This window comes from Mercenaria mercenaria, chromosome 13, assembly GCF_021730395.1.
Source record: "Mercenaria mercenaria strain notata chromosome 13, MADL_Memer_1, whole genome shotgun sequence".
Classification (NCBI taxonomy): domain Eukaryota; kingdom Metazoa; phylum Mollusca; class Bivalvia; order Venerida; family Veneridae; genus Mercenaria; species Mercenaria mercenaria.
In genome coordinates, this window is record NC_069373.1 from 43575366 (window position 1) to 43590544 (window position 15179).

The following is a 15179-nucleotide window of genomic DNA, read 5'->3' on the forward strand; positions in this document are numbered from 1 at the left end:
TCATGATATGACGTGCAGTGCAAAGGGTCAATAACTCAACTTTGCATTTTACAAAATTATGCCCCTTTTTCAACTTAGGAGTTTTTGGGTTAAATTCTTATATGTAAGCTGGTATCTCAGTACCCACTAATGGGAATGGATTGAAACTTCATACACTTGTCCACTGTCATGAGCTGATAAGCACTATGCAGGTTCCATAACCCTATTTTACTTTTTTACTAAATTATGCCCCTTTTTCGACTTTCTTATTCATTCAAGCGACAAGGCTGTTAAATAGTCGAGCGTTGCTGTCCTCCGACAGCTCTTGTTGCTTAGAATTATACTTAATTACTTATAGTGTTTTGAAACACTTTATCTTTATCTCTTTTATTACTCAATTTTTTTTGACAAAGACTCGAGCTATTGTGCAATATCTTCATCCACCATTAGAGTCATTAAACACTCAAGCGACAGCTTCAGCTTCCTCCGATGTGCCCAGTTTCACTATCCAGCATCGAAATAGTCGAGCGCACTGTCTCCTGTGACAGCTCTTGTTTCAAGTGATTTCATGCTAGTTGTATATAAATAATATATAATATTTAATCCTTAGCCTGCTGGCGGCAAGTGATTCTGCCTTTTCGACCAGTGCAGACCAGGATCAGCCTGCACGTGCTGATTATGGTCTGCACTGTTCGCTATTCAGTCAGTATCTTTTAGGTAAGCACCCCTTTCAACAGTTAATGGTACTATCAAAGTTGAAAGATGGACAAGTTCATTATGGAAATTCAGCAGGGTAAGGGTTAATATTCTTAAAGTTGATGAATATTATGATACTTCTATTGTTAAAGACCTAGATTCATTACTATATAAGTGTCCCCTCCCACCCACAAATCCAATATACAACTCCCATCTTTTTTTCAGTTCTTGCTCTAGAAATGTACTTTCTTTGATAGTGACAAAAAGTCACATAGCTGATTCAAATTTACCGATTTGTTTAGAGATATTCCACTACCGAATGCAGCTGCAAGAAATGCTTTTAACGCCTCACACAAAAAGCTTATTCCAGTGTCATATGTTACTGTTTTATTACAGTAAATCAAAGGAAAGTCGACTGTAAATTTCACAAATTATTTGTCATTTTCTACCATCATTGTGGATTTTATTGTCGGAAACCTTTGCCATAAAAGGGACATAAATCTTTGAAGCGGCTGCCGGCTTTGGGTGACGGAAATGAAAAAATAGAAGTGTAGTGATTAAATTATATATTAGCGTGGATTATTGAAAATTTGTGCCACAATTTTACTACCCATTTTTCTATCCAATTATTTCAAACAGTTATTTTATGTTAATAATTCTGACAAAATGCTATAAATTTATATTGAATATTCCAGGCAGTAGCATTATGAGGTCTAGTCATTAATAGGTAGAACTATTGCACATAGCCATTCGTTCAAATTTGGCATCCAAATTTGGTTAACTTTTCATATATAAACTGGTATATCAGTGACTGACCTTATGTGGGAATACGATCAGTTTTTCACTGTGATGTTCTAACATACAGTGCAATTTCTGGTTAAGATTTTACATGAAAGCCTGTATCCCTATACCCACTAACCGGAATGGATTGAACTTCACACACTTGTCCACTGTGATTTTCGACAAGGTTCCAAAACTCTGTTTTGCATTTTTGCAAAATTACTATTTTTATTTTTGTATGTAGTAATTTAAATTTCACACTGTGATCAGAATTGTCCAGCTGCTCCATTCATCGCCATGTGCTTAATGCCTTCTATATTAGTTAACTTGCTGGCTTAAAAAGCCCACTGTTACAGTCAAACTTGTGCTTAGGACCATCTCAATGTAACAGTCACTACTATAAAACCTGCTTATGAAAGCCACTATTTTCGCTTCTGGTTCTACCATAGATATGTAAATATTTACCTGTCAAAAAAAAATATTTTTTTTTCATTTCCAGTTTGCGTTTACCCAACATACCCATGAAAATCACTGCAACCCAACTTTTTTTTCTGGCCAGTCAGGTGAAATTTTTTTCCCCTATATGATTAAAATGCAAAAAAGAAATTCCTTATCTTAGTAACCTACCCACACACACAAAAATTCGGATTGTGTTATTGCAAACAATTTTTAAATCAAGGCCTTATAGAGAGGTTTAACTGTATTTCCAATCTTGTATGACAACACTCCTGAAACAACTTCTAGTCTACCAGAAACCGTTAAACAAAATTTCTTTCCTTTTTCGCATGTTAAACTTACTTAAATTCCCATAAAGAGTAAGTCTAATTTGGTTGCCAAGGAAACAGATTGACATTTAATTCTTTCTCAGTTCAGTTCAGGAACTTCATGTAATTTTCTTTGTTTTCTTAAAACTAGAGTTTGATTTCTAAATATTAATTGGGTGCGTGATTGATTTTGAATCACTTGCGTATCCCGGCTGTTGGTTTGACACCCAGCAAAAAGATGTAGAATTCTTTTGTGAGAGGAGGTACCAGCTGCCTTACTGGTTGCACTATACAGGTGTCCAACCATGCCTGGAAGTATGCTCATTAGGGGTATCTAGGGTCTTCTTCCGCAGTAAAATGCAGTTAAATGCCAAATTTGCTGTTTGATCTCTATTGTGCATCTTAAAACCTTAGAAAGTAAATAAATTTTATAAAACTACACAAAGAATTGCCCACTGGCTGTCAGTACAGCATGTAACTGTGGTACTGTTTTGGGGGGTGGAGGGGGGGAGGTGGTTAACAAAAAGAATTTGTCAGCAACATCTAACAAGTGATTCCACTTAGTTTTCCTGTCTATGGTAACCAAATACATCCCAACATGAGTCAGTGGTGGAGGGCGTGCAAATAGTACTGCATTGTGTGAAAAATCTATATTTTTTTATTTTGCCTAATTTTTAAGTGGGTTTGTGTATACCCTTGATTAAATCTTTCTGATTATATCTTTCTCACTTCAATTATTTTTGTTCATTAATGTAAATTGATTTTATTTAGTATCTAATAATTGAATTTAGAAATGTTTCAGCTCTTTGCTTTGCATTGAATGAAATAGCAGTTTATCAGTGAACTTATTAATTGAAATTTATGAGGTAAGACCAAAATTATTTATGTTTAGGTTTTCAGTAATGGGCTATATAAGAACAGTTGTCCAAGGCCCTAACGTCTTACATGTAAATGGAAAATCCCATCAAAGTAAATTTTTGATAATGAAAATAATTTGTTACCTTTCAACAAAATTACAAAATTTAAGCACCTTCTGAGTTGTAAAGAATGATGTATGATATAAAAATTATCATTGTTGTAAAAAAAAAACTGGTAAAATCCTGTTGCAAAATCTGTAGGGTTTTTAAACATCATTTGAGTAGAAGCTTCTACTCTTTGGGAAATTTCTTTCATGTGATAAAACATTATTAAACAAAGTGTTTTTACCATATGTTATACCACAATTAAACCACATTTATGAGAATGGGTGTAGTCAAAAAGGCTTTGATAGTTCCAATCTTCCAGTCTAGCATTTTGGTTGACATTTGTTAAAAATGTATCTTTTTGAATTGACTGGGTGGATACAAGTATTTTTAGATGGTCCTTTTTTTTGTCATTATGTTTTATTATGGATCATAATATATCTGTTTTGTTTAATTGATTGAGAGAAATTCAGTTACCATAAACCCACAAATAAACGCACAGGGATATTGCATTATACATATTGTTTTCTTGGTCCATCGGGAGTTCAGAGTGGCACAGAATTTGAGGAAGTAACTTTTTAAAAAAAAACAAACAAAAAAACACATTACAGTTTTGTAGTGCTCTTGATTTTATGTGAAATATTTTTAAAGCAGCTTTACATAAAGAGAATATACATAATTAATAATAATAATAATAATAATAATAATAATAATAATGATGATGATGATATAATAACAACTTTATTTATTGAGGCAAGCCCAATCTTCCAAGTGAGCCTAAAAAAAAACCATTACATCATTAGAAAAGGGCTTTTTTCGGTGCTTTACATGAATTTATATGGATAGAGCCATAAAGGGAGGTAATAGAATTCAATGGTTTTAGTAATATTTTTTGCTATCTTAAATATTCAAATATTGATTACCAGCAATTATCAAACATATAGGAAACAACAAGAAAAATTAATATAATAGTTACTATGTTCATAACAAAAATTGTGGCAGCCACTTATAACTATAGCCATTATGACCCTTTAAATATGAGCAGCAAAAAACAGTTTCTGGTCTGTTCTGTTCTGTTATGTTCATTCAGTATTGTACCATTCTGTCTTATCCCATGTTCCTATATATTTTAACATACAAAGAATGTTTATTCTTTTTTTTTTATCTCGGTTGAATTCTGTTGCATTCTTATTCAGCATGAGGGTAAATTATAACTGAGATTGGAGACCAGTCTCAGAATACAGGTCAGCGATTGGTCAATTTCAAATTTTTGCTCGGTAGTAACCAATTAAATGTAAAAGTTTTGAGACTGGTTTACAAACTCAGTTTTGTATCCTTGGACCCAGAATAATTTTAGTCTATCAGTTCAGTTCTGTTCTGTTTTCCTTAGGGCAAAAACTCTAACTACCATTTCATGAATATAAACAAAGATTATATCAACAGGAGCGTTTTAAATACATGAAATATGAATGAACATCATAGTATGTTTAAGTTAGAGGTTTTTTCACATGAGTAGTTAAGTGGTGAAATACATTTCATATGAATTATATTCGCCTTATCCCCCTACAGTGTCAGCCAAGTACAGCACTAGGAGGAGAGAGAGCTAGAGAAAAAGCAATCATATGTTTCCTCCCATAGTATTGGAATTTCTAGCCGCATTTTCACATTTCGTCCTAGTCTATCAGTCTAACTGCTTGCTTGACAAGTGGTTCAGTTTTACACTGGAATGTTTCGGCATTTAAAACGGTTATCTTTAAATTGAAACGAAGCAGTAGCTGTAAAGTACTCCAGGAAATGAACGTATTATATTTATTATCGAGACAGTTGTGAAGTTAATTTTAGTGTTTCGGGCAAATTTTTTATATGCTTTTTTATGCGCTGTTTATCAAGTGTTCATAGATATTGGATTAATAAACTTAACTTTTCCCGGATTTTATACTCACCGTTAGTTCACTTGACAAGACTTTAATGATATTCGTGGTGATATAAATTTCAATAGCAGTAATTGGTAGTATTTAAGACGTATTTGAGTAACGTTGTTTTTTTCTTGCCTGATCTATTCGACAGACGTGCTGAGCCGGAATGTAGAGTGGGTATTATAGTGGGTTTAAGGATAGTTTACAACGCGTGACTACTGTCATTATTTACGGGTCGTGTGCTCGTAATATACCCATATTTGCATACTCTTTCCTGTATTGACAGTAGCGTAAAATCGGAACATGAAAACCAAGAAATAATATCTGTTTTTGTGGTCTCTAGATAAAACCTCTAGTGTCATATTTATAAGTATATTTTACATGCACTCTACAAAATATATATTTTGGGAATTTACGGTTCATTTGGAAATTACATTGTGTGTGGTGATGTTAAGCTTACTGGATTAAATATTTTATTATAAAAAGGTTGCACAGCACCACGTTTAATTACAGAATATTGGATTTAAAAAACTCAACAAAAAGCTAGTTTTATCGTTAGAGATTCGTTTGACGGAGGGATGAATTGATTGGTGAGTAGAAGCAGTTGGATCTAGGTTTCCTAACTGTGTAAGAATGTAGAATTTAGGATGGATTTTCAGTTTGGCAAAATGATGATTTGTAATAATTTATATTTGAAATTTTGTAACATCTTTTTTTTTTCTCCCTTATGTATGATGTTTAAACTGTCTGTTTAAAAGTAACTCATTTGAAAATTAGATAAGATAATTTGAAAGTTTTCATTTTCTCAGAATAAGATTATTTGAAAATTGTCATTTTCTCAGAATATAAGATAGTATGAACATGTTCATTTTCTCAGGATAAAGTTATTTGAAAACTTTCATTTCCTCAGGTTAAGATAATGAAATATATCTGATTTACAGAAAGCAGAATAGGACTGAAATACATGTCTCATTCCAATGACTTTGTTTTATGTATTTTACAGAAATACTCTGCAAGTTACATACCGTAGATACCCGTATATAATGCGCACCCATGTATAATGCGCACCCCCGATCTTAGTCCAAAATCCTGGGGAAAAAAAAATAAAAAAAAATAAAAAAATAAAAAAAAAAATTTTGGTCAATTTTGAGGTGGATGGAGAACGAAAGTAGGGTTTACATCGACACCGGTAATAAATTTTATCTCCGCGGCGGAGAGCAGCATCGGGTTCACGGTACTATCGATTTTTGTTTTCTCGAAAATAAAACCAGTAAATTATTGTTATATTTGTTGTTTTACCTTTTTTAATTCACTATTTTGAATAAATAAATAGCAGCTGATTCAATATTTCGGAATGGTATCTTTCAAAATGACATGAGCTTCTCAATTCAAACTGATAACAAAAGGTGTGATAGTCTTTTTGTCACGATCATAAAGCCAGTACTTACCGGCAATTAACGTGTCACCTCGTGTCAATTATGTTGTTCACAGTTTGATCTCGGTTAAAGATAATTCTCGATCTTTAATTAGTATTATAATTTTTGTGATTTGTAAACATTTCTTTCGTCAAAATACTTTTAAATTTATATGAAATTAATTTTGTTTGAAAGAAAAATAAACAATTCGATCTTTTACGGAACGTAACGGCAATCTTAGATTTTAGCGGAGACAGTAAGCGCGGGGAGTAGTTTCCCTTTACCAAAATGGCGAACATCGGTAACAAACTTGTTTTGAAGTTGGAAAATTGTCTATACCTGTGTATTATGCGCACCCACGATTCGGGGGTGGTCCCGAGGGTCAAAAAACTGCGCATTATACATGGGTATCTACGGTAATATTAAAGATTTCATTCAAGAGGCAACTTTCACAAATTTAATTTTTTAGAAAATTTGAAAATTTAATGGTCACTTTCAGGAACAGTAGAGATGTATGCAGATTAGATCCCACATAATATCATGTATTTTTATGTTGCATTAAAATTCTAAAATTCGATCTGTTTTGGTTTATCTGCAACTTTAAATTCCTCATGACGTCAGATAAACTCTTTTTGCAAAAAAAAACCCCAACATTTTAAAAACAGACATTACTCAAAATTTATTTATTTTGATTTTATTTTCTTTTATCAGCAACACATTCTGACTTTTTAAGCCTTTTTTTTTACTCAAAAGTTGGTGCTGTAAAAGTAACCAGAGGTACAAACATAATGACATACAAGTTTCACAAAATATCCTAATAAATTAACAATCTTTGTGCATTTTTACCAATATCTAGTGCTAATTTTCGCTCGCTTATCATCTTATTACACTGTAACTGAGGAATTTTGTACTTAAATGACTGTTCAATTAAAAATTTATAATTAAGGTTGTGGACTGTCAGTAATTAAGTTTCAAAGCCTTGTTAAAAAATATAGCAAACTTTTTCTGATATCTTGAAATTTCCTTATCTCTTTATTGTATGATCTGGAGGTCAGTCCCTTTAAGGAAAACTTTTACTGACTTACATCAGGATCCTAGTAAGTGGTAAACTAACAGTCTGCCATAATATTGTTTGTACAAAGATAGATGCGTATTCTCTGATGAATTGTCTTTCTTTATTCATCAGGAATTACATTTTCTGCCACCAATTTTTTCTTCACAATTACATTATTGGACATGGTTATGATATAGTCAGAAATATAACATCTTCACGCGTCCCACGACGCACTGACCTCTGCATTCTTTCACAGATATGGTTGCTGTTTGAAGTCCTCTGGGATGTTCATAAGATATTTTCTTGTTCGAAGCAATATTTGTATTATGACATTGTATGTTCCAAGTCCCTGTGGTGTCCATTTCTCAAATAAGATGTTGACTTCAGAGTGTGAACATAATACCTAATAGCTATACTCAGAATAATGCTTTTTCTTTCTGCAAATAGACAGGGGGGAAAAAACAATTGAAAAGATGATCAAGGCTATCAGCGACAAATAAAATTGCATTAGCAATTGATCTTAGTAAATGGGCTGAAATATCATCCAGTTTGAGATATGCAGACTCGGGGAGCGAAAGCGCTGGTGTCTATTTTCTCGAAAATGTCAATCAAAATATTTTGGAATGATTGCCGAATGTGACATAGATACTCCCAAAACAGTCGTGAAAATAATTTTCCATAAATGAAAAAGAATGAAAATAATAGGAATAAGTGATTCTCAATAGATTCGAAATTGAAAGCCTTAATGTCAAAGAATATTGGGATACGTTTGATGTAATTTTATTCATTAAAGCTCCATCAACGCTTTATTTGATTACTGATTTGCATCCGTATTCACCCATCGTCTGACCTACAATTGTAATCAGATAACCGTTGAATAACTCTTACATCAGACCACAGTTCATATGATAATTGGCTAATGAAATTTGCATGATTAACAATTATCACAGTGATATTTACATGATTGTTAATTTTGTGTATTTACAGAATGGGTACGTGACAACTGAACATGGGTAGCATGACGACATAAACTAACTTTGATTCTAACATGGATGGAATAGACATAGCAAGTCACTGAGTCGGCAAAAAAAAAAAAATGAAGCCTCCTCAAGTGTTTGGCACACTTTCAGTGTTTTGGATTTTACATTCCGTGAACGGTAAGTACCGAATAACTTTTTGTGTATCCATGGATTAAATTTAACAATTTTTGTTAAAAAATAAATTCGAAATATCCACATTTCTTGAAATATCACAGTACAAATACAAAAAAAATTCTCTAAGAAATAATTAAAAATTTAGTCATGTGGAAGGAGATTTATTTGACTTGTTTATATGTTTAGAAAAGTAGTTACATCAAAGATGTCAGTTGTAACTGAAACAGACAGCTGTCTGGAAAACATGAGAATATAATCAACATATAATAAGAAACTGATAATAGTGGACAGTGATTGTGCTTTATTTTGTGAAATAGTCACAAATAAAATCACCTTGTGAAGATCATAAGTAGTTTCAATTAGAATTATTTTCAATGTATTTTACTGCCATTTTAATAATGGTGTAAAATACATTGTGTCATTCCTGGCCTTGTTAAAAAAAGTGCATTTCTCCAGAGAGATTATTCTTTTCTGTGGTATTCCATTCACTAAAGGATAGATTCATAATTATTATGTACAAATATATAGAAAATTAAAATATTCAAAATAAAGTAAAAAATTGTGTAAATCGATTTATAGCTTAATCGTGTATGTACAAAGGCAGATAATAGTGTATCCGCTATTAGTAAAACACCATCTCCGAGGGCCAGAAGTCTCTTTGTGAAAACAAATATTTTTCTTCCCACTTCACATATAATGTTTATTTTATAAGTAACAATTGTTACCTCTATAGAACAACAGTGTTCCCAATTAAGAGTTTATTGCAACCTTACCACAGGTTACACTGTATAATATGTTTACGATTATAACATAAAACACCTGAATATATTATATTATATATCATCATTAAATAAGTCTTCTTATTTTCTTTTTTATATTCCAATTTTCATTTGTTTGATCTTCTCTAATGAGATCTAGAGTTCCCACTGTCTATTACTGCGAAAGTAATAAAGAGAACTTGATGGAAAGGAGCCGTGCAAGTCAGTGATTGCTATTTGTATTTTATACGTTTTTGTCTTTGAAATGTAGAACTTAAGGGCAAGACAAATGTAGAGTAATCTGATAAATGTAGAACTAATTAATGATTATTTCCCCTTTTCTCTCCGAATCGGAGATTTTAATTTACGAAATGAGTGAAAAAAATAAAGGCTTTTCTAATTTGAAAGTAGATATATTTCAAATTATCTAAGTCATTCGCAACACAATTTCTGTCTTCTGAGAAGGTATTAAAAGATAATACAGAAAACAAGATTGGCTTAACATGCTTAATATGATGATTCTATAAAAATTTGACTTTTTCGTTCATTTCAGATAATAGAGAATTCTTTTAATGTTTTTTTTTTTTAATTTATTTATTCTCTGTTAATTATAATTGGCTTATACAGTACAATTTCTTTAAAAAAGATGGGTACTTTTAAGTGGATGATTCAGTTATTTTTTCAAAAAAATAGAGCCATGATTTTATCGTATATTACAGCATTTAAGATGATAATAAACAAAACAGAAACAGGCTGTTGATCTAATTTAATCTTACTATGAAACCTACAATTGGACTACATGTATATGTAAAGTCGTGAAAACGTGACAAAGCATCCAATCCGGACCTTGGTCGTGACACTTCGGTTACCTTAGCCTTGTTCATGGTATAAGATATAGATGAGTAACATTAAAAAAAGATAAGTGAAATACAAACTTTCTAGCAAATTTGAATGTTATCCTAACAAAATTTAATATGGCATACCATTATTGCTTCTAAATTGTCCAAGTAAAAAAAATCTTTTTGAATTAAACATGACTTTGTGAATAAAATGTGAGAAAATCATAATTGCTACTTGCTGTAAATAAAAAAAAATCATTTTTTGTCCACAATTCTATCAAGTTTGTGTATTTCTTTTAACTATCCTCTCCAAATGAAAATTATACCTCTGTATAACAAACACCTTTTAGTCTGCCCAGTGGATGCTTGAGAGAGGTTGGTCTAGTGCAACTGAGATAGTATCAGAGAAACAAGAGCTTTCTCCATAGGATGACACATGCCCCCGATGGCACTTTGAATGAATAGTTATGGCCGATGTTAGAGTTTAGGACCTTTGACCTACTGACCTGGGTCTTGTGCGCGACATGTCGTCTTACTGTGCCACACATTCATGCGTAGTTATTTTAAAATCCATGCATGAGTGACAAAGATATGGACCGGACATGCCCATCAATGCACTTTCATGAAATATGACCTTTAACGTCTAAGTGTGACCTTGACCTTTGAGCTACGGACCTAGGTCTTGCGCGCGACACGTCGTCTTACTGTGGTACACATTCATGCCAAGTTATTTGAAAATCCATCCATGGATGACAAAGATATGGACCGGACATGAATGCACTATCATGAAAAATGACCTTTAACGTCTAAGTGTGACCTTCACCTTTGAGCTACGGACCTGGGTCTTGCGCGCGACTCGTCGTCTTACTGTGGTACACATTCATGCTAAGTTATTTGAAAATCCATCCATGGATGACAAAGATATGGACCGGACACGAAAATTGCGGACAGACTGACAGACCAACAGACCGACAGACTGACAGACAGACGGTTCAAAAACTATATGCCTCCCTTCGGGGGCATAAAAATCATTTTTTGTCCACTATTCTACCAAGTTTGTGTATTTCTTTTAACTATCCTCTCCAAATGAAAATAATACTTCTGTATAACCAAACACCTTTTAGTCTGCCCAGTGGACGCTTGAGAGAGGTTGGTCTAGTGCAACTGAAATAGTATCAAAGAAAAAAGTCTGAACATATTAGAATCTATATGTAACAAATCTCGAGTTGCCATACTAAAAAAAATGGAATCTGCAGAACACAAAGCAGCACTGTGTTTTGGTGTCTAGAAATTTTATTTAATGCTTGTAAATTTTTTATAGCTCTGTTCTGCATAAAGTGTGCAAACCCTTAGAGATTGCTATCAAGTGTGTTGATGTTGTGTTTATACATTGTGTGGTGTTTATGTGAAATGCAGAACAGACATGTTGTTCAAACAAGATATTGTTTTAAGGCGGTTCTTGAAAGCCAGGAGATAACAATAAAAAAATGTGTTTAAGGTGTTTTTATGCCCCCGAAGGGAGGCATATAGTTTTTGAACCGTCTGTCCATCTGTCAGTCTGTCGGTCTGTCCGCAATTTTCGTGTCCGGTCCATATCTTTGTCATCGATGGATGGATTTTCAAATAACTTGGCATGAATGTGTACCACAGTAAGACGACGTGTCGCACGCAAGACCCAGGTCCGTAGCTCAAAGGTCAAGGTCACACTTAGACATTAAAGGATAGTGCATTGATGGGCGTGTCCGGTCCATATCTTTGTCATTGATGGATGGATTTTCAAATAACTTGGCATGAATGTGTACCACAGTAAGACGACGTGTCACGCGCAAGACCTAGGTCCGTAGCTCAAAGGTCAAGGTCACACTTAGACGTTAAAGGATAGTGCATTGATGGGCGTGTCTGGTCCATATCTTTGTCATCCATGGATGGATTTTCAAATAACTTGGCATGAATGTGTACCACAGTACCACAGTAGGACGATGTGTCGCGCGCAAGACCCAGGTCCGTAGGTCAAAGGTCCTAAACTTTAACATCGGCCATAACTATTCATTCAAAGTTCCATCGTGGGCATGTGTCATCCTGTGGAGACAGCTCTTGTTTGATTTGTAATGGATTTTTTTATTTCTTGAAAAACTTCCAGAAAACCACAAAATGCTAAAAAAGTGTTAAATATAGTAATGTTACATTAAAGAAACTGACATTATTTAGAAACTGTGTCTATATCAGGACTGACATGTTATAAATATGTGGAACATACCTAAAAATAGTTCCGAATATTCCAGAAACAAATATATACCAGACAAGTTTTCTAGAATCTAGCCATTATTTACAGGCACTGGGTACTGTTTTTGCCCTATTATATGGTCCGTTAAATTGATGTAAAGTAGACCCATGAGTAAATTACATTTATAGTACAGAAAATTGCAAATAAATTAGATAAATGTTGCCGGAATTCTGAATTTTGATGGAGTTTGTGGAAAAAGGAGGCATTTTATGGTTTTCAATCATTGTGATAAAATTTGTAATGAAGATTTTTTTTCACTTCTGTTCTCTCAACAACATCAAATAAAGTTTAAATTTTGTTAGGAATGCAGATAAGCATATCAGAAATAGCAATGGCTTGTCAAAAAATTGTTAAAGCGTTTGCCTGACTGAACACTTAATGATTTGATAAAATCGTTGAAATGTAGCAATCTGTTTTATTAATTTATTTATTGAATGTTAATGGGGCTGTTTGCCATTGCAATAAAACTTGCTGATTTATTAATTTTATATCGTTTGGTGTTTTTTTTTACCTGTGTTTGATTTAGTGTGCAGAATAACTTCCAAGGCCAAGAATGAAAAAACAAAATTATGCAAAAACATGGATTCGGATTCATTCATGAGTGTATTATCTGATTCCCACTCATCCAACCTGTGCTGCAGCGATAAAATTATATGTGGATTTTAAGAAACATTTTGGCTCCTATTTCAAGTTGATATAGTGCTTTATTGTAGATTTTAAAATGTACCTGATGTTTTCACTGTTTCTTTGTACTTATGAAAGAGCACTGGAAATCAGAATGTCACTTCAGCAAAATGCGTTAGGAGTTGGTCTTTTTCTATAAACCCTTTTACATAAATTTGTTGTTAATACAAGCTTGCTGTCAAAGTAAATGTAATATTAATGGCTTGTTTTCTCGATATGCAGGTAGATTTATGCAATATTTTTCTATTTTTGCAATTTTTCTCTATTTAACATTAGTTATATGTCACACATGGGTTGGAAAGCCGAGACAGGAATCTGCCAGAGTACAAAGTACCTTTTTTCAGTGGACAGTTACGTCCTTGTTTAGAAGGCGTAGTTTGATGTATTATGTCGAGTTATTTGATACAGGTTGTCAGTATTACTATTACAATCCTCATCCTCAGGTCGTAACGGAAAATAAAACCCGCTAGAATACCGACACCAGACAACTTGTGTCACTCGATGCCATCTTTTGTCCAAAAAAGGTGGAGTATTTAGATGAGGCTGTTTGAAAATGAATGATCAATTTCTGGCGGCAATACGGCAACAAAATGTCATCTTCTTAACAAGGGATGCTTTTTATTTGTGTAATTTTAAGATTTCCCTTTTTGTAATCTGCAACAATGGTTTTAATCATTTCTTTCGTAATCTGTTTAACTTAAAAAAGCAGCTGCATCTGAAATTACAATATTGTATAAAACGTGTGGACTAATTTCTTTGAAGAAATTGTTTCTACTGCATAATAATGCATAATGATAGAACAGGGTTATGAAAAAAGATATTGGTTTCTTTGGCTCTTTGGCTTTGCTTCCAACAAGTCTCGCAAAAGTTTCTTTACTGTAAGTGCAGTAAAGAATGTCAGCATCCAGAATTTAGAAGCCCATGAAATTAAACGATTACACAGTATTATAACTGTTAAATCCACTTTTAATGTAACAAGGTTTTTCCTTGATTTCTCTTTAACCCTTACCCTGCTATATTTCTAAAATGGACTGGTCTGTCATTCAATTTGGGCAGTACCATTTACTATTTGAAGGGGTGATCATTGAAAATTTACTGACTAAACAGCGAACAGTGCAGACCATGATCTGTCTGCATGGATGTGCTAGGCTGATCTTATAGTCTGCACTCACTCGCTGCCATCAGGTAAAATGTTAAATGTAGATCATATGGGAAGCTTTTTTAGAATGATGTATTAGGTTATAACTCGGATCCTACAAAATCAGGCTATTAGCTGGATCAAACAGTGCCTAGCAGGATTTTTGATGTGAGAGAATTCTTATTTCAGTCGTAATTTAATAGCTGTACTTATATCTCTACATATATGTGATAAGGATGTTCTTCCCTTTCAAATTATATTTAAGTGTTGCAATATTAGTTTTCAAGTGCTTTTTGTAAGGACCTTTTTAAAGTTTTTTTTCCATCCAGGATGAGGCATATTAATCTTTGGATTAAAGCATTTTTGTGTCTTCACGCCCATCTTAATATGTACCATATTGATAATGAAAAGAATGCTGCACTTTTGTATCAAAGTCCCTTAGTTGGTGTCGGCTCCATATGTTTGTTTATTAAAGTCCTTTACTGGTTGAAAACTAATTTTGGAGACTAGCAGCCTTTATGCCTTGTCTGTAATTGACTGTCCGCCCTTCCCGTTAAGTCTTGTTGATATTCTACTGCTTTCAAATCATTGGTTACATAAAAAGGTAACAATTTTGATAATTGGAAAAATTGATGTGCAACATTTACCATGTCTTGCAGGCGGGAAAAAAATTCTTTTTCTCCTGCGGGGAATGTAGATAATAGTCAAGTGTCGGACAGGTCCAGTAACTACAATATTGACTTCCATTTCGGCCAC

The 15179-nt window shown here is 33.3% G+C and overlaps 1 protein-coding gene across 3 annotated transcripts in view; it reads left to right on the forward strand.

The window, feature by feature from the left end:
- The window catches only part of LOC123528556 (neuroglian-like), a 132678-nt gene that overhangs the window by 20878 nt on the left and 96621 nt on the right, over positions 1-15179 (forward strand). Inside the window, exons 1-2 of one of the 3 annotated variants that reach the window (XM_045308357.2) lie at positions 4842-5687; positions 8554-8723. In XM_045308357.2, the coding sequence (XP_045164292.1) occupies positions 8663-8723 (61 nt within the window). In that variant the 5' untranslated portion in view covers positions 4842-5687; positions 8554-8662. Of the gene's footprint in view, positions 1-4841; positions 5688-8553; positions 8724-15179 lie in introns of those variants that run through there. The other 2 variants (XM_053521638.1, XM_053521637.1) reach the window with 2 other exon arrangements.